Source organism: Takifugu rubripes, chromosome 5, assembly GCF_901000725.2.
Source record: "Takifugu rubripes chromosome 5, fTakRub1.2, whole genome shotgun sequence".
Lineage (NCBI taxonomy): Eukaryota > Metazoa > Chordata > Actinopteri > Tetraodontiformes > Tetraodontidae > Takifugu > Takifugu rubripes.
The window spans coordinates 618,459-636,162 of record NC_042289.1 but is presented as its reverse complement, the minus strand read 5'-3'; the positions used below and the strand labels follow the sequence as shown (position 1 = coordinate 636,162).

The window sequence follows — 17,704 nt, the reverse complement described above, 5'->3', positions numbered from 1 at the left end:
AGACCAGGATTTTTGGGAAGGGTCTGGAAGTTTGAGTTAAAACAATTACACATTGCATTCAATTTAATTTAGTATGCATGGTTAAAGTCCACGGGTGCCATAAAACCCAGATTTACCCAAAAGAACATTGTGGAAAGTGCAGAGAAGACAAAATCTGAATTGAAAATGTTGAATATAATTATTTGCAAAGTATCATAAAAGCTAATATAATTTTGTGAGGAAATTAACAAACAGTATATAAGCCTACCATGTGTAGAGGCAAGGAAAGTACATAAGCAGTGCAATTGTAGCACACCTTCAATAAAGTGGCCTGCGTTATAGATAGCAGAAAGCTTATTTATTTTCAAATTACGTAATCAAGAAAACGTCCAAGTATAATATTTTGTCATTTCCAACTTTAGTTAAATGCGTGAGAAACACTGGCGGATGTGACGTAGCTGTTCCTTATCACGTGATTCGTGGGTGTGTGTTGTCTTCCTCAGTAATTCACTGCGACGTTTATATTAAAGTTGCAAGATGGCGACGGTGCATCTGAGAATCGGGGACTTAGTGTGGTGAGATAGCTATTAATCCTAATTTAGCCCTTTTTTGACACATGTTGCTGTGTAACAGAATGAGCGTCTGCGAGTGCTGATCTGGCGTTATTTTTTTATCCACACTGGCTACAACTTGGAGCTGAGAGGAATACACAAACTGCCTTCGTATTCGATGGTCAACCCAAACAAATCGGTTTGTGAGCCGAGTCTAGCAGCAGTCGTCGCTCAGTTAGCGGTTTGCTAGCGGACAAGCTAATGCTACGAATGGGTTCACTAAACATAAATTTCCTGTTGGCAAAAACGTTTGATCAAGCATACTTGTTGATCAAACGTGTTGGTGTATAAAGTTTTCTATGTTTCAGTTCTTAATCTCGTATAAATGTTGCGATGACGACCCGATACTAAAACGGATGTTACTCTGGATAGCTTCATAGCGATTTCTGAGCATTCGTGTTTCCTGCCCCAACAATATCTCGATACATTAGATCCGTACTCCGTACGTATTTTGAAAGTTTCCCGTTTTCGTATGTATTTGCATCAATTTGAAGTTATTTGAGTGTTTGCTTACACGATCGGGGTCAAAGTGTGAGTTGGGCTTGCTGGCGATATTTTATAAACTATTGCAAAATGGGTTAGGTCTGATGAGAGTTTCTTTATTCAGTTGAATTTAAGTTGAGTTAAATTTAAGGGTTACTAATTTAAAATCCTTTCTCAATGTGATCACTCATTGGATTTACATTATTAAGATTAAGATTAAGATTAAGATGGACTTTATTCATCCCCGTGGGGAAATTGAATTATAGTAGCAGCGAATGCAGAGTAAAGAGACAGAAAAAAATAAATACAGATAGATTAGAATGTTATAAGCATATATACAGCATATATTATAAGCATATATATAATATATACATAATATAATATATACATATTATAAGCATATATACATAAATATAGAATAAATTAGAAATAGAATTACAACATAAACATTACACAATTATTGTTGAGTTGGTTTGAGTGAATTGTACAGTTTAATGGCGGACGGCAGGAATGACTTCCTGTACCGTTCCTTAGAGCAGCGAGGCTGCAGGAGTCTGTTGCTGAAGCTGCTCCTCAGTTTGTCCACTGTGTTATGGAGGGGGTGGGAGGGACTGTCCATGATTGTCCGCAGTTTCAACACCATCCTGTCCCTCACCACCTCGTCCAAGTTATCAAGTCTACAGCCAACAACAGACCCTGCCTTTTTGATGAGTTTGTTGAGTCTGTTGGCATCCTTTGCTTTAATGCCTGCACCCCAGCACACTGCAGCAAAGAAGATGGTGCTAGCCATAACAGACTGGTAGAACATCTGGAGCATCCTGCTGCAAACACTGAAGGACCTGAGTCTCCTGAGGAAATAGAGTCTGCTCATGGCCTTCTTGTAGACAGCATCGGTGTTTGTGGACCACTCCAGTTTATTGTCCAGCTGAACACCCAGGAACCTGTAAGATGGGACTATTTCCACGTCCTTCCCACTGATGCAGACTGGGGAGGGAGGGGACTTGCTTTTTCTGAAAAGGGAGGGGACTATTATAGTCTGTTGTCATTGTATTATCCTTTATCACCTTTGATTAAGCTGTCTATTTTTTGTGATTTTTGTTTTCCATCATCTTGTACCAGCTGTTTAAGTGTTGTGGTTTTCTTTCAGGGGGAAACTTGGTCGGTATCCACCGTGGCCAGGAAAGGTAAGCAGTGAAAACAGCTTCAGCTAGTTCAAAGCAACACTTTCAGTCTTATGCTAATATTGGGCTGCTTGTGTTTATCATTGTTTTAGATAGTAAGCCCTCCCAAGGACCTGAAAAAGCCCAGGGGCAAAAAATGTCACTTTGTTAAATTCTTTGGAACCGAAGACCAGTAAGTGACTACCTTACTTATTTTTTGCATTTTCAGTACACAGTGTACCACTATTTACCTACACTTTGTTTCTGTATGTCTCTGTAGTGCTTGGATTAAAGTAGAGCAACTGAAGCCTTATCATGCCCACAAAGAGGAGATGATCAAGATAAACAAAGGAAAGCGCTTCCAACAGGCAGTTGACTCCGTAGAAGACTACCTAAAGAAAGCCAAGGGGAAGGACCAGGTAACTGTGATATGCAGTAACACAGAAAATTAAGACATGGAACAGTAAACACCTGGGACCTCATGTACAAACGCTTGTGTGGATTTCACACTAAAACCTGGCATACACTCAAATCCAGAACATCCATATGCACCAAGTAATTCAGATGTAAGAGGGTTGAATGGATGACTTTATGTCTGAAGCGGAGGACCTGTTTTTTAAAAAACTTTTTTTTTTTTTTTTAAATTGTTATTTCATGCGGCCTTTTAAAGCATTGTGTTTACATTCGAAAGCTCAATTTACATTAGGAAAAAGACTCTTGCTACTGATTGCCATTTTATGTTGGTCTCTTTAACTGTTGGGTATGTGTGAATTTGATATTCCTGACTGATATTTGGATAATTAAATCTCACACTGCTGGCATAGCTTGTCTCAGTGTCAACTAGTATAGTCCCGACTGGTCGGTCAGCTCTCGCTGAAACCCAGTGTAGTCAGCACCTGCAGGTATGGCATGGTTCCTGGCCATGTCACATCCCAATTACGCAGTTCCATGAGGATTGCCCTCAGCTAACCTAAGAGGCCAGTGTACGTAAAGTGTTAATTGTTAATCTTTCTTTCTTTGCACACATCACTCTCAGAAATACCCTTTTTGACATTATTAATAGTTTCCCAGTATCACCACTGAAGGTCACCAACAGCTCAAGCACTAGAAACGTGCGTACACAACCACAAATTTGGCATGGAACGCCACACATTTCTAGAGTAATTTCAGTTTGAACTTGAGCGTGGAAAGGTGCGTACCGAACGCTTTTAAGCATGCATACTTTGTACATCAGGTCCCAGTTCTCTGCAGAGGCCACCTGTCCACCAGAATAGTCAGTATTTGGGCATTTGCCCGTTACCCTCAGGCATTTGTTTTATGTCCTGTCCTGCTGTGGAACATTTCCCAGTGAGGTGATTCTACCCAACGGTAATTTATCATTTAAACAGAACTCTGATTGCAAAGGAGACTCAAAAGTGAAGAAAGGACCCCTCAAGCCACTGAAAATTTTGGAAGAGGATGATGAAGATCTAAGTGCCCTGAAAGACCCATCTGAGAAGGTCAATATATCATTAACAATTGTAGTATCTTAAATATAGTAACAAGCATATTAAATTAAAAGTCACCTTGAGTTGATGGCAGATTAAGGCTAACAGAATGAAGAAGTCAACACTCTGAAGTGCTATGATTTTGATGCATTCTTACTTTTTGTCTTCTAAATTTTTTTTATCCCTTTAAAATCAGCTTGTTTTAACGTGTAACAAATTATCTCCAGTAAATTTGCAATCTGGATGCATTTTTATTTGCTTCTCTAGGTTGGAATATAGAGCTTCATTTTTTTGCACCACAAAATCTGTGAAAGGTATCGTTATGATCACAGTTGATAGTGAATCAAATCAGAATACATTAGACTAATGTAATATTAATGGTTTCCAATCAAGTGTATCATTGCACCCTTTATTAATGCAATATGTCATATCAGTCTTTTTTAACGTTTATTTAATATCTTCAGGTGCTCAAGTATGTTTAGATACTTAGTGACACGGTTATAGAAATCCGATGTAATCGGTACTCTGTACGTGTTCTTTAAATGAACCATTTGTGACGGTCTCTGATGTCTTTCATTCATATGGTTCAGTATCGGTTCATTGCTTTTATTATGGATTTGCGGAGCACCAACCACATTACCTGTCTTCATCTCACCTCTACACTGGCGATTATGTTGGTTCTTGAAACAGTCTTCTAGGATAAAGGCAATGCAAGTTCCCTCTACAACAGAAATGGACCTGTATAAATACACCTTTGATTTAGGTGAACATGTGTCTCTCTTCTCCTCAAGGACTTAACTGATTCTGACCCTGAGCCATCTACTGTTGAGAGGCTGGGGTCTGGACCTGGCACAGCATTCAAATGGGAAAGCAGTGTAGGTGAACCCTTCCCGCCTTTCCCACCAAACCTGCCTTGCCTTGCTGTTCTTCCACCTGATTTTGAGCCTCTTACACACCAACATGGCATCTATCAGCTAACATTGACAAATGCTTCTTTTCATGTTGGATGTTATCGTGTACCAAGGTCCACATTAGACTGGCTAGAGAAACTATCAAGACTGATACTGGCAATCTAGAAGCAAACACATTCTGTGGATGCATGAGAGGCAGTATCTATTTGTAAAGTGAATCAGAAAAGGCAACCAAGATGGTCAGTACTTGAGACTTTGGGCTGTTGGATATTTTTTTTCTTCTTCGCACCGGACAGCCATGTTGTTATGCCTCAACAGAGCAGAGGCATGTGACAGACTGCTTTTATTTCTATAGATGGTCTTGTGTGTTTATCCATTTGAATTCTATGCTTTCTTCCTTGTGTATGTGCATCTGCGTTTCTCTCATGGTTTGATTCGCTAAAGCTGAACAGCCTATCTAAGCAGCTTTTTTCACTAACTGACTCAGTACCAGCCAACAAATTTCTGCTGTCCAGAACTCAGACACTTGGATTATTACAAGTGTTCAGCCGACGGTAGGCTTGGTGTGTAACAGGCCTTTTTCTTATTTATCACCAACTGCAGACCTTTCCCTTCTGCCCTGTTTGGTTTTCACCTTTGGCTCTTGAAGCTGTTTGGTGTGTTGCTGAGATGGTCACCAACTCTGTATGTGGAGGTTCACTAGCTTGGTTCATTTTATTCAACCCCTTCCTATGAGCATTTCAGAAGTAACATGAGCCAACTTCCTTCTCAGGCCCAGGATTGATGACCACATTCACCGCTGTCCTCTTGTGAGACTGTGTATTCTTATGTGTAGACAGCGTGCACATTTCTAAATATATGTTGAACTGTGGATTGTGAAAATTGTGATTCTGAAATTAGAGGAAAAGAAACTGATTCTTGGACTTCTAATTAATGGAAGAAACATTAAAAACCACAGCAAAATATGCATTTTGAATCGCCTCGGAAGCTTCACTTCTGTAATGCTGCTTGTGAAATCCAAAGTCACATGCATGGTGGAGTCAAACTGCACATGTTTCCAATCTGCATCTGATAGAAAAATTTGTAGTGCTTAAATTCTGCAATTCCCACTAACCTTCAGACCATCAAATAAATATTTGAGCTTGAACTGCTTAAAATCTGAGCTGCACTTTGTTTGTGTATTGATAAAACAAGTTGCTCAGTCTCTCTTTGTATATCTACCTTCAAACGGTTGTCTTTTTGCAGCCTGTGAAGGATGACCCACATTTCCATCACTTCCTGCTCAGTCAGTCTGAAAAGGTAGGGAATGGAGCATTAAAGCATGTATTTTTGAAACCTGCAAGAAATATAAAGCTCTAAGTGACTGCATTTAGCAATGCAGCACACAATTGCTCCACAATGTTTTATAGAGAAGTCCCCATTGTTCTTTTGGGTTTTTTTTAAGACATGATTCTGTATACACGGGTTTTATTTTTCTAAAGAAGTCAGTATTGGTGTGTAAAATGTGTTTCAGTATATCACGGTTTAGCTGCCCTCTAACATTTAACATTTACTTCTCTGCCTGCAGCCAGCTTCATCACTGGAACCAATTAGCAAGCGCTTGAAGATAATTGAAGAGGTAATGTTAAAAATTCCAAATCATGTACTGTTTAACGTCTTTGCTCTGTTTCATTTGCGTGTTTGTCTAAGAAGAAAAAGGAAATGGTCAGTCTTTGAAGCCCAATTTGAATTTGATCTTTAGGACAATAATGGAGGCCCAAGTTAAACTACATACTAATTATATAATGTTTCCATAATTTCTGTGGATTCATTTATTTTTTACAATATTTTCCCCTCACTTGTCTCTTAAATTATAAAACAAAGCTTAGTAATTGACAATTTTGTCTTCACTGTAAAACTGACATTGTGTGTTTGTGCAGGACTCAGGATCAACTTCTATCCAAGCTGCTGACAGCACAGCCATCAATGGCAGCATCACACCGACAGATAAAAGGTACTCACACACCTTCACTGCAGCCTTTAAAAACAACACTGATGAAGTGACATCTGGAAAAAAAATCCCATAACTAATATCAAGATTTCTGTCCGTGATCTCATTATCAATCTAAGTGATGTGTGCCATTTTTAATTTATTTTCCTTCTTTTCCCTCACGATTTGAATTGTTTGTCCTTTGTGTGCTTTGCCTGCAGGATAGGGTTCCTGGGTCTGGGGCTAATGGGGAGTGGCATAGTTTCCAACCTACTAAAAATGGGCCATGTTGTCACAGTGTGGAATCGCACAGCAGAAAAGGTAGCCTTAATACCACTTGAACAAAGACTGAAATATGTAATTACATCATCCACTGAGAATTTTTCAGCTCACTTCCAATAAATAACTGCTTACTGTACATTTCAAAACTTGATACAGAAATACATAAATGTAGATGTTAGCATTTAGTCTGAGTTGATAATAAGAAACAAGTTATTTAAATTTGATTGACATGATTTCATCTGCTATTGTGTCCCAGTGTGACCTGTTCATCCAGGAGGGTGCTAGGTTAGGTCGTACTCCAGCTGAGGTGGTGTCCATGTGTGATATCACTTTTTCATGTGTGTCAGACCCAAAAGCAGCCAGGGATGTAAGTAAGAGCACAAGTAACTGTAGAAACGCCAGTTACTTGAGTTTTGTGGTGAAATGTCCTGCGTTTGTTGTTTTTTTTAGTTGGTGCTGGGACCCAGTGGTGTGCTGCAAGGAATTAGACCAGGAAAATGCTACGTAGAAATGTCTACTGTTGACCCAGAGACAATCGCAGAACTCTCACAGGTACACAGCAGCACCACCAGGAACTTTTAAAAATGTCAGTGAATATGATAGTCCTAGAAAAATGAGGACACCTATGAAATCCTTTTTAAACATTGTATGGATGTTTGATATCAATAACGGTACTGACAATAATGTCATAAATTGGGATTTTGGTAGTAACGTTAAAGACTGGCTGAAAACTAAGAAAGGGAGTGTCTTGGAATTCCAGCCACGACATCGCTATTAAGGGATTGCATGCCCAACAATTGGAATTGGATAGCTTTATAGTTTTTGTTTAAGAGGTAAACAAAGGTAAGGTGTTTATCTACATTTAAGTCACTCTCTATTCCAGCAATAAATTAAAAAAAGGTTAGAAAGTTATGCGGGAAGAACTGAATATTTAATAGGATGTCCTCATTTTTATACGACTTTATCACGCTGCCCAGAAATTGCAATCCTGTTAGAGAAAAAGTTGATGTTTGTGGGACCTGTTTTTGACCTTATGCAGCTGGTGTAGACTCCAGCACAGTAAGGGAAAAGTAGCAGTCAAGAAAAAAATCAATGAATTTATACCCAGGAATGTATCCATCTGTTTGATGCAACTGTTCTTCTGTGGCTGGTTGTCAGCTGGTTACATCACGGGGTGGTCGTTTCCTGGAGGCTCCAGTTGCCGGAAGCCAGCAGCTCTCCAATGATGGGATGTTGGTCATCCTGGCAGCTGGTGACAGAACTGTGTATGAGGACTGCAGCAGCTGCTTCCAGGCCATGGGCAAGACTTCCTTCTTCTTGGGTATAAACCATAACCTGGATACTGTGTCTGCTTAGTTACACTTTACACCATTTGGCACAACATGAAATATTTTTCACTTTTGTTTGACATATTCCTGTTAAGTCTTGTGTCTCTATACTTTCAGGTGAACCAGGGAATGCAGCTAGGATGATGTTGATTCTCAACATGGTGCAAGGCAGCTTTATGGCCACTGTTGCAGAAGGGCTAACCCTGGCTCAAGCCACTGGTCAGTCTCAGCAGACCTTCCTAGACATCCTGTGCCAGGGCCAGATGGCAAGCACCTTTGTGGACCAGAAATGTCAAAGTTAGTCCTGATTGTACTGATTCCATGATCTTCTCTTTCTTGGTGGGTCCTTATTTGTCTTTCAGTTTACATTATCTTTTTGGCTTTTTACAGATATCCTACAGGGCAACTTTAAACCAGATTATTATTTGAAGCATATTCAGAAGGATTTGAGGCTAGCTATTTCCATGGGTGACATGGCCAATCATCCAACCCCAATGGCTGCAGCTGCCAATGAGGTATAGTATTGTTTTTTTGCCACTAGCACCTTTTCAGGTGCGTGTTACCCCTACTGAAGCAAAGAAAGTAGTCCAATAACATGGCATAGTTATCACTTGTCACAAAAGCCTACCTCACCTTATTCTGCATATCCTGCACTGCAAATATACCAATCTGACTAACAGAAACAGGTTTGTGTGTCTTGATTCTGCTATCCACCGGGCTCCGATTTCAGACATATTTTTTTAATCTGCATATGTGACATAACTGTCAGTTACGGCATATAAAATAGGTCTTGACAGGAAGAAATGGAAGCCCCAATCTCTGCAGAAGCAACATTGACATTTTCTAGTTTTTGCCTCTCTCCATTTCCTTAAGACTCGCTGTTTTTTTTTTGTCAAATTCTCCAACTCAAACTCCTGACAAAACTGATAATCTGGTTGTGTTTGTGCAGGTGTACAAGAGGGCTAAGGCACTGGATCAATCGGACAACGACATTTCTGCAGTGTACAGAGCCTATATTCACTAGAGTGATAGGAGCCCTCTTCTCTGGACCACAGTTGCGAAACCTTTTTTTTTTTTTTTCTTCCTCTAAAGTTACCATGTTTTAGTTGAAATTCTGTTCCTTTGTTTTATTTCGGCCCAGCACCACCTCTTTTACCTGCCCACAACTCAGGAGGGTTTTTATTTTTTTTTTGGTAAAGAATCAGCCTTGAGCATTGCACTCTCTGTATTGGAGGAATCGGAGCCCAAATGAGGTAGTTCTACAGCTTTCTGCCGTTTGCTGTGAGGGTAGGTTGTGTGACAAGGATATGGAGTCTGATGTTAAAGAAGGTGTATTTGAAAACTTTAAGATATATTTTGTTTGTACAAGGTTATTTAATTCAGTGACAATTATCCCCTTTAAGTGTCCAGAATTCCATGAAAGAGAAAGCCGTTGAAGGTGCCACTGCATTGCCTTAATGTTAAGCTGTAAACTCCTAAGTCAGTGATAGATATATTTATTTTCTTTTTTATGAGTGCAGTTTGACCATGTTTTTTTTTAATTATTATTTTCATTAGATGATTCATGTGGATTAACTTTTTTGGTGGTCATGAAAAAAAAAAATGCAGTAATTTTTTTGCCCCTGAGTAACTGTTTCTGTTCTTTTTCCTTATGTTTGCAAGAGTTCTCATGTATCCTGTTTTAAAATAATTGAATCTTGGCTAGGTTTTGAGTTGTATTTTAACCTACAGGTCTTGATCAACCCATAAGTCAGTTACGTCTTTGTTCAAAAGGATTTATAAAAACCCAAATCTATTAATTGATTTTATTTGTCAATGATTAAATATATCATCGTAGTATTTGAAAAGTCATAAACTTTCAGTTTTAGCCTAAAGTGAGCAGAGATTAACATTCTTTTATTTATTTATATTTATTGTTTGAGCAAGGTTGAAAACAACCGGCAGTCTCATCACTTGATCTGCAACCTGACCAATAAATTGGCTAACAAACTTTGATCAGTAGATAGTTCACCACAGAATTTATCTCATTGATGACTTAGAGCATGAATGAAAATGTGATGTTTAAAGTAACACATATTATTCAAATATTGCTTATCTCATTTTTATAGCTCCATTAAGCTTTCGGACAACTAATGTTGAGTCCCTAGTGGAGTCACGGGAAACGACGGAATGTTTTTTCAAGACTAATTTTATATCTTCCTGACTTAATGACAAGATAGGAAAACAACTCATAAACTAGCACTGCTGTCACCTTCCGTCAGAGCTGATAGACTTATGATAAAGCAGAAACTGCAGATACCTTCAGGCAGAAGACCAGGGTCTTGTATTTAAGGCTCAGCTTAATTTTTTCAAAAAAAGGCATCATCTGACACCTTTTTTCCTTTGCCAAACTCATTTATGTTAAGAGTTTGAATTGGTTCCCCTCACACTGTAAAAAGCATTTTTACAAGACCCATGTAAATAGCACATAAGGTTGAATTAGGGGTCCTTTTATATATGCAATAAGTGGGATTAATTGAAAACATGTTCTGATTCTACAGCGCAACTGTTAACATCTGTGTCTATACTGGAAGTATACTGTACTTTCAGCTGTTCCAAGTATAAAAGTTTTATTAATATGGCTTATATAATCTGGCTTCTCTTTAAAATGACAGATGGATCCCATCAATGGAAGAGGGTGTTATTTAGTTTGTGGGATGTTTATGATTTTGTGCAGACATTGTGCTGTTTAATAAATCCTCTCCTGATTACTGGTCTACATGTTGTTTTCCTGTATTTTTCACTAAAATCAAGACTGTGGAAGCTACAATTGACACATTAAAAACTATAACACAAATAAATGCTATTTGGGAAATATACCAAAATTAAATTTAAACCCTTGCACTATTTGTGGTTGACTATGGCAATTTTTGACCCATATACATTTTGATAATATAATAACGCATGCGTATTGTCATACTGTAGATACATACATATATAGTACATATGGCCATACTATAGATGACATACATTTACATGCTTTTCAAGCACCGTGGTCTGCAGTATACAGTGGTCCAGTACTGAGCTAGACGGAAATCGTGTTCCCAAATAAGGTCCGGTGGGTGGGGCTTAGGTAATAGCGATCGTGCGGCTTGTCAGATGCTCCGTTTATGTGATACTCGTAAGGGTTAAAAACAGTCAAATTATCTTTGTATTTTGGCAATAAATAACCATAAACCGCACCATTTACACACGTGCATTGTTTTTGATGTGTTGTACGGGGGATTTTTTGCAGGGCCGTCATTTTTATTTCAAAATAACCTGGACTAAGGGAGGAACATTTATGGTCATTTGACATTTATGACCATTTCCCCTTAAATGCCGCATTCAGTTATGAGAACTGTTTTTTTTATGTTATTGGTTTAAAGGTCAAGTCTTACGAAATGCAACATCTTATTTATTTGTATTCGTCGCAGAATTGAGTCGTTCGAGTCCGAGATTCTTTATTTCCGACAGTCCTGGAAGGCAACAGATCTGCAGCTAAGCTAGGAGGCAAGAAGACACGGTGATTACAACCAGAGGACAGAGTTTTCCATCGTCGTCTTCTGTTTGTTGATCAAAATGCTGAACTCGCAGAGGTCTCTGTCTGAGCTTCCCAAAATGTCAGCTGCAAGTCAGGTGGAGAGAGCAGTGTTGGTAAGTTCTCTTTAGGTTTTGAAATACTATATGGCTGCTGGGTTAGCTATTTACTGACAGCCACTGGTTAATACGGGATGCTTTGACGCATGCAGTGTAAAAGAATAGAGATACTAGTGGGTGGACATAGATAAGAGTAACTAAACAGATGGTGTTGTTAGAAGAGGAGCACCTCGCGCGACAACGCTGGCGCGGTCGCCCGAGCTCGTGCAGCTCGGACAGCGTGACGATGACATCAGCGGGCCTGACTGTGGCGACCCGCCACCGTGTAAACGAGCATTTCACACTATGGTCACAACGACAGATCACAAATATGCGTTACACGATGTTGAAATATGTAACAAAAGCGAGAACAGGACATGTCCCACACCTGAGCCAAAATTTCACCAAACATACATACTGTATATTTTTTTTTAAATTGTCAAACATGGCGTTAATATATGTCAAATTGAGCCAAAAGATATTTTTCTAAAAGTGTAACTTTTTAACTTTTTAAAAAATATATTTTTACTTATTGCGTACTGTATTGCTTTATTAAACCAAATGTGTCTTTCTAAAGAATTATTAACTTTCGTCTAGAGAGAAGGACAACATAGATGTCTTAGAACAGGTCAGCCGCCCCTGTTGTTCTTTGGAATCAATTTTTAAATAATAATTTCTCCCTCTTGGTAGGAAGAGGAATTCAACTGGTTGCTGAGAGAAGAGGTCCACGCCGTGTTAAAGCAGCTCCAGGACGTCCTCAAGGTAAACCTGATAGAGGTGGCAACATCAGTAGGCTTTTAAATATATATCTGTTATCAATCATGATAGATTTAGTATGTTTATGATCATCTTCTGTCACACACTTGGGGGATCCTTAGAAAATTATTTGGGTGTTTCACTCATTTGAATTTAGTTTAGCTAGTTTAATTTGCTGATGTGGAATGTTTGTCAAATTTGAATATCGAGTTTGAAAAGAAAGACTTGATTTTTGCTTTGAAATGCTCTTGTCAAACATTCCAGTTTCATATTCTCTCAGCCGTTTTATTTGGGATAGCTAATAGAACATATGCTTAGCCTGTTATTAGGGGCTATGTCACACACAATCAGTTAAAGTAGAAATGTACATACATTTATGTTACAGGCAGTAAAAAAACATTAATAGAACTGCTATAGTATTTCACATCAACTCATTTTACTTTTGGTTAGATATCTAGTTTGGATATGTTCTTTTTTCTATTCGTCTAAAGTGAGAAAAATAGAATGAATAACTTGCTAGAGAAAAAATTGAGGTGAAAGGTCCCTGTCAGCAAAGTAAACAGTCAAGTCTCAGGTTTCTTCATAGTTGTAATGAATGTTTGAGATATTGTAGCTCAAGATAAGAACACACAGTGCAATTTCATTATCCTTAATGTCAATAAGTATATTTTGCCTTGCTTAATATATGTTTGGTACACGTTATGTGGATAGGAAATGATTCTTTGTAGATGTGATAATCTACCAATGATGGGTTTAATAATTATACTGTTGCTTCTGCTACCATTAAAAGGAGGCATCCAGACGTTTCTCTATACCATCCCCAGGCCTGGAGAGTCAACTTAAGCAAGAGAATTTCATCCTTGGCAGTTCATCGTAAGCTCTTATTTTATTGAAATAGCATAGTTGTCTTACACAGCCAGTGTAGTTTTTTGTAGAATAGGAGGGGCCCTTGTTTGTGTTGAGAACTCTGGAGGAAGTGGTTGTCATATGTTCAGTGATAGATGGCATGTTGAAATCTTTGTGTACACTATCTTTCCTCTTTTCTGCTGCTGCTGCAGTGACAGTAAAAATAGAAAAGTGCTGTGTTGAATTTACAGAATGGATCAAGTGAAGGGGGTGCTGACTCTGCAAGGAGAGGCTCTGACTCAGGCTGTGAGTGTCTTGTTCTGCTTATGCAAAAATGAATGATTGATTCTTATTTAGTGACTCTCGTGTTAATTTTTTGCTCATCTTGTCAGGACATAAACCTGAAGGTTGCAAAGAGCAGCCAAACGATGCACTTTCAGTTCAGGGAGGATAAACAGTGGAAACTGCAGCAGGTACAATCTGTTAGCAACTGAAATTAATTATGTTTGATAGCGTTACGCAATATGTGGTTTAAATACGTTAGTTATGTCTGCTGTCACATGGAAGATACCTGTGTTTCAAGGGGATTTACTATCTACATTGGTTCATTGCTTTTATCACATTTTGCTATGACCACTGTCACTTGTGGAAAAGCCTTTCCTGAGAAGAGGACAGAAGATGCAGATACTGCTACATTTGTTGTATACCCAAATTGGAAACAAGTTAGACATCTATACAACTAATGAATAAACTGACCAAGTTGCCTTTATTAAAGCCATACACAAGTATAACTAGCACCATATCCAGAACAAGAACTGTGCTGTGTGAGAAGTAACATTGTAAACATTTGTAGCATGCCTTCACATCTCTGGTCTAAATCAATCAGATACAGGATGCCAGGAACCATGTGAATCAGGCCCTCCAGCTTCTAAGTAGCCATGATGAAAGCTACCATTTCAAGACGGGTACTGAGGTTAATAAGGTCAGTGTTTTGCCTTGTTGTATAGATTAACTCTGTTACCATGTAACTGATCTTCGGTGTTGTTTCTCTCAATGGTTCAGCTCATGGATGCAGTAATGCTCCAGCTGACACGAGCACGAAATCGTCTCACCACACCTGCCTCCCTGACTCTACCTGAGCTGGCCACCAGTGGTTTGATGGTACTGGACATAAGCCAGTAGAAACAACATAAACACTACTTGGACAACTCCAGCTCTGTGTGAACATCTCCACACAGTGATGATGTACAGTTTCCAACTGAAAACAGTTTTCAACCTCTTTTTACTTGTGAAGCTTTAAAATAAAACTGTTTAATATCCATCTATGGATTTTTAAAATGTTGAGAAGGTCTTAAACTGAACATCAATATTAAAGCAGATGCTGAGGTAAAAAGTTCTATCAACAAAAGTTCCATTTGAAACACTTAAAAGTGAAGGAAAAATCTAATACATGCTCTGCATTTCTGTGAAGTGTCTATAGACAATTCTGCTTGTAACAGGCACTATATGAATATAGTTTAATTGAATCCAACTGAAATGTCCTTTCCTCCAACAGAAGATGTTCTCTCCTCCCATGCCTGGAGATGTGATGGTCAACTTTTACATCAACTTGAGCAAACTGTGTCTGATGGTGTACCAGCTTCATGTGCTGCCTCCCAACACCACTAAGGTCTATACTTGTTATTGGGTACAATGCTTTAAGTAGAGCATGTATACACTGTACATCAAATGATGAAAGGGTTATTTTGTATCTCAAGAATTTCAAGCATGCCGGAAGCTCAGTGTTGCACAATCCTGGAGCCATGTTGTAAGTGTTGCTGCATTTCACATGTGGGGTAAAGCATGTTAATGTTCACGGATTCCAAAAGGAGAATAAATAACAACGATATCTTCTGAATCTCCTGAACATGTCCTGTTCCAGTGAGCTCAACAACAACCGATTTGAGGTCAGCCATGTTCACAAGGTCGAGTGTGTCGTGCCCTGGCTCAATGATACGCTGGTATTCCTCACCATCTCTCTGCAGCTCTGTCAGCAGCTCAAGGACAAGGTTGGTATTTAAGTACTTCATATGTCTATTTTCTAGCTGTGCTTTCACCTTGGTGGATAATCAAAAGTCAACTGGAGTGCCTTCACTCTCCATCACTCCATTAGAATGGCTGCTGATTTAATGTTGTCTTCCTGCAGATTTCAGTCTTCTCTAGTTTCTGGAGCTACAGACCTTTCTAGTCCACCTTCAGTTTATTTATCCTTCAGAGAGCACTGGCAACCAAACTCACCACAACAGTGTAATGGACATCCTGGGAATTCTTTTTCATTAGTCACTTTTATGTTTTGCCATCCCACAGTGTTATTTTAGTAGCTAAATAAGGCAAACGTGACAGACACTTCTTTTTTTTTTCTGTATGTGTCCCTCTGTCTTGAACTTGTCAATGAATGTGATTGTTACTGATTTACAGTTAGAATGATTAACTTGTTACATTCTCATCCCAAAGTCTGTTGAAATGCCCCATCTGCTGGAACACAGATGGTCACACTGAGGGACGGAACACTCAGCAGCACTCCACACTACATTTTTGTGCATGGATGGAACTGCACCAAACATTGAGTTATGGCATTTGAAATTTGAAACACTTTTAATTAGAACCTCATTTTACTTTCCTCTTTTCTAACTTTAAGTGAGAAACAAAAGCAAGAAACACAATACTACTTTTACTTCAGAGGCATCAATCTATTGAAGTGCATGTCTGCGCATGGTTTTGTAATAAGTGTATTTAAATTTTTCCCTTTACTACACACTATTGTTCATAGTTTAATGTTTATATTATTTTTATTCCAATCACTACAACAAAGTTCCTCTTTAATTTGAAATGAAGCATTCATGCAACAAATAAATTAAGTGAGGGATTATTACTTTCCCTTTAAATAGACTAGAAAGCTATTTTTAGCATTATTCAACTGCACATATTTATTATTACAGTTGTCTATTCCTTTGATCTCATAAAATGGGGTGAAACATTTTAAGACAGTGTTCCACATTCAAACTCCACAAAGTCCAAATGACATTCGCACTGAATGGAAGGAGTGATGATGTGGACATTTTATCCCCACGTTTGTGCAAGCAATATGAACAAATACCACATCCTCGTCATCCTCGTCCTAATCAGAGTTACCTTATGGGCTCCTGATGACGACACGCCTTCATAGGCTCTACTGGGTGATCATTAAAAATGTATTGTTCAGTCGCATCAAACTCAAATAAGTTGACTGCAGGTATAAGAAGAGAAAGAGTTCTTACTTGAGAGGAAGAACTTAAAAATATATATGTTCCAATAGCAACAGAGTAACAGTCTTGTACCTCGATTAGAGCTGGCCAGTGAGATTGTCTACGCCTTCAACCTTCTTATCAGTACTGCAGATTGTCTCTCGATGTGGCCGGAGGCCGCATGCAGCACTCATTTGTGTGTTTTTGGAAGTAATCATTTGAATTACCACAGGAATACAATGTTGTTCACTCATTTAATGTCTTACACAATGGTCACATCATAGGATAGCGATACGGATAAACAAATGCATGTTTGACTGCAGAATTACTAGTGTAAGAATGAAGGTTCTCCAGTTGGAATGTGGCCTAACGCAGATGGGTTTGAGCCAGTTCTTTGTTTTCAATTCATATTTTTTTAAATGTTCCATTTGTTAAAAAAAAAAAGTCAGTCCCTGTTACTGAAAATATACAGTATGTACACATAATAAGCTACGTATCACAGACCTTGACATGACCTTTGATTTCAAAGCTCTGTGTAGGGTTTTTTTGTGTTTTGCATGTTCAGTGCTTATTCCCTGTGAAACAAACACTAATCCTTTCAAGAACAAATAACTTCATTCCAGTAAGTGTAATCTTTTTTTTGAAAAACAGCCTATTGATGATGTGAAAATAATTTGTGCAATAAAAAATGTGAACTGTCTGATGATCTTTCTCGATCACTACCTCGCACAAGTTCCACTCTTCAGTTTTACTGGATCTATTTATAGAAACATCTTCTCCCAAGCCAAAGGGAAAATAAGCCCCCTTTATCATGTTATAATTCACTCAGACCAAAGGAAGGAGTATCAGGTCAAATTCCAAATCCATAAAAAGCTAGCAAATAATGGATGCTATGTAGCCTGTAAACCAGTGAATTGCAAAATGTATTTTTTCACTATTCTTCCCTTCTGCAGTGAATTCATTTTAATTCTA

General features: G+C 38.5%; 2 protein-coding genes across 5 annotated transcripts; both read left to right on the top strand.

The window, feature by feature from the left end:
- Positions 1–455: 455 nt before the first annotated feature.
- glyr1 (glyoxylate reductase 1 homolog (Arabidopsis)) lies at positions 456–10,968 on the top strand. Of its 4 annotated transcripts, XM_003964337.3 has the most exons (16): positions 456–554; positions 2,221–2,257; positions 2,347–2,426; positions 2,514–2,652; positions 3,622–3,732; positions 4,512–4,595; positions 5,877–5,930; positions 6,199–6,249; positions 6,551–6,624; positions 6,822–6,921; positions 7,139–7,249; positions 7,333–7,434; positions 8,041–8,203; positions 8,328–8,507; positions 8,601–8,725; positions 9,160–10,968. In XM_003964337.3, the coding sequence occupies exons 1-16, from the start codon at positions 517–519 to the stop codon at positions 9,232–9,234; spliced, it is 1,524 nt and encodes a 507-aa protein (XP_003964386.1). In that variant the 5' UTR covers positions 456–516; the 3' UTR covers positions 9,235–10,968. The 4 variants fall into 4 exon arrangements, with proteins under 4 accessions (XP_003964386.1, XP_029692880.1, XP_011601959.1 ...); XM_029837020.1 differs by lacking the exon at positions 4,512–4,595; XM_011603657.2 differs by lacking the exon at positions 5,877–5,930.
- A 424-nt stretch (positions 10,969–11,392) lies between these two features.
- rogdi (rogdi atypical leucine zipper) lies at positions 11,393–17,432 on the top strand. The gene is made up of 11 exons (XM_003964336.3): positions 11,393–11,885; positions 12,558–12,629; positions 13,414–13,496; positions 13,721–13,775; positions 13,862–13,942; positions 14,356–14,451; positions 14,532–14,630; positions 15,025–15,138; positions 15,227–15,276; positions 15,391–15,517; positions 15,655–17,432. Exons 1-11 carry the CDS (start codon positions 11,811–11,813, stop codon positions 15,694–15,696), a joined length of 894 nt encoding a protein of 297 aa, XP_003964385.3. The 5' UTR covers positions 11,393–11,810; the 3' UTR covers positions 15,697–17,432.
- The last annotated feature ends 272 nt before the right edge of the window (positions 17,433–17,704 follow it).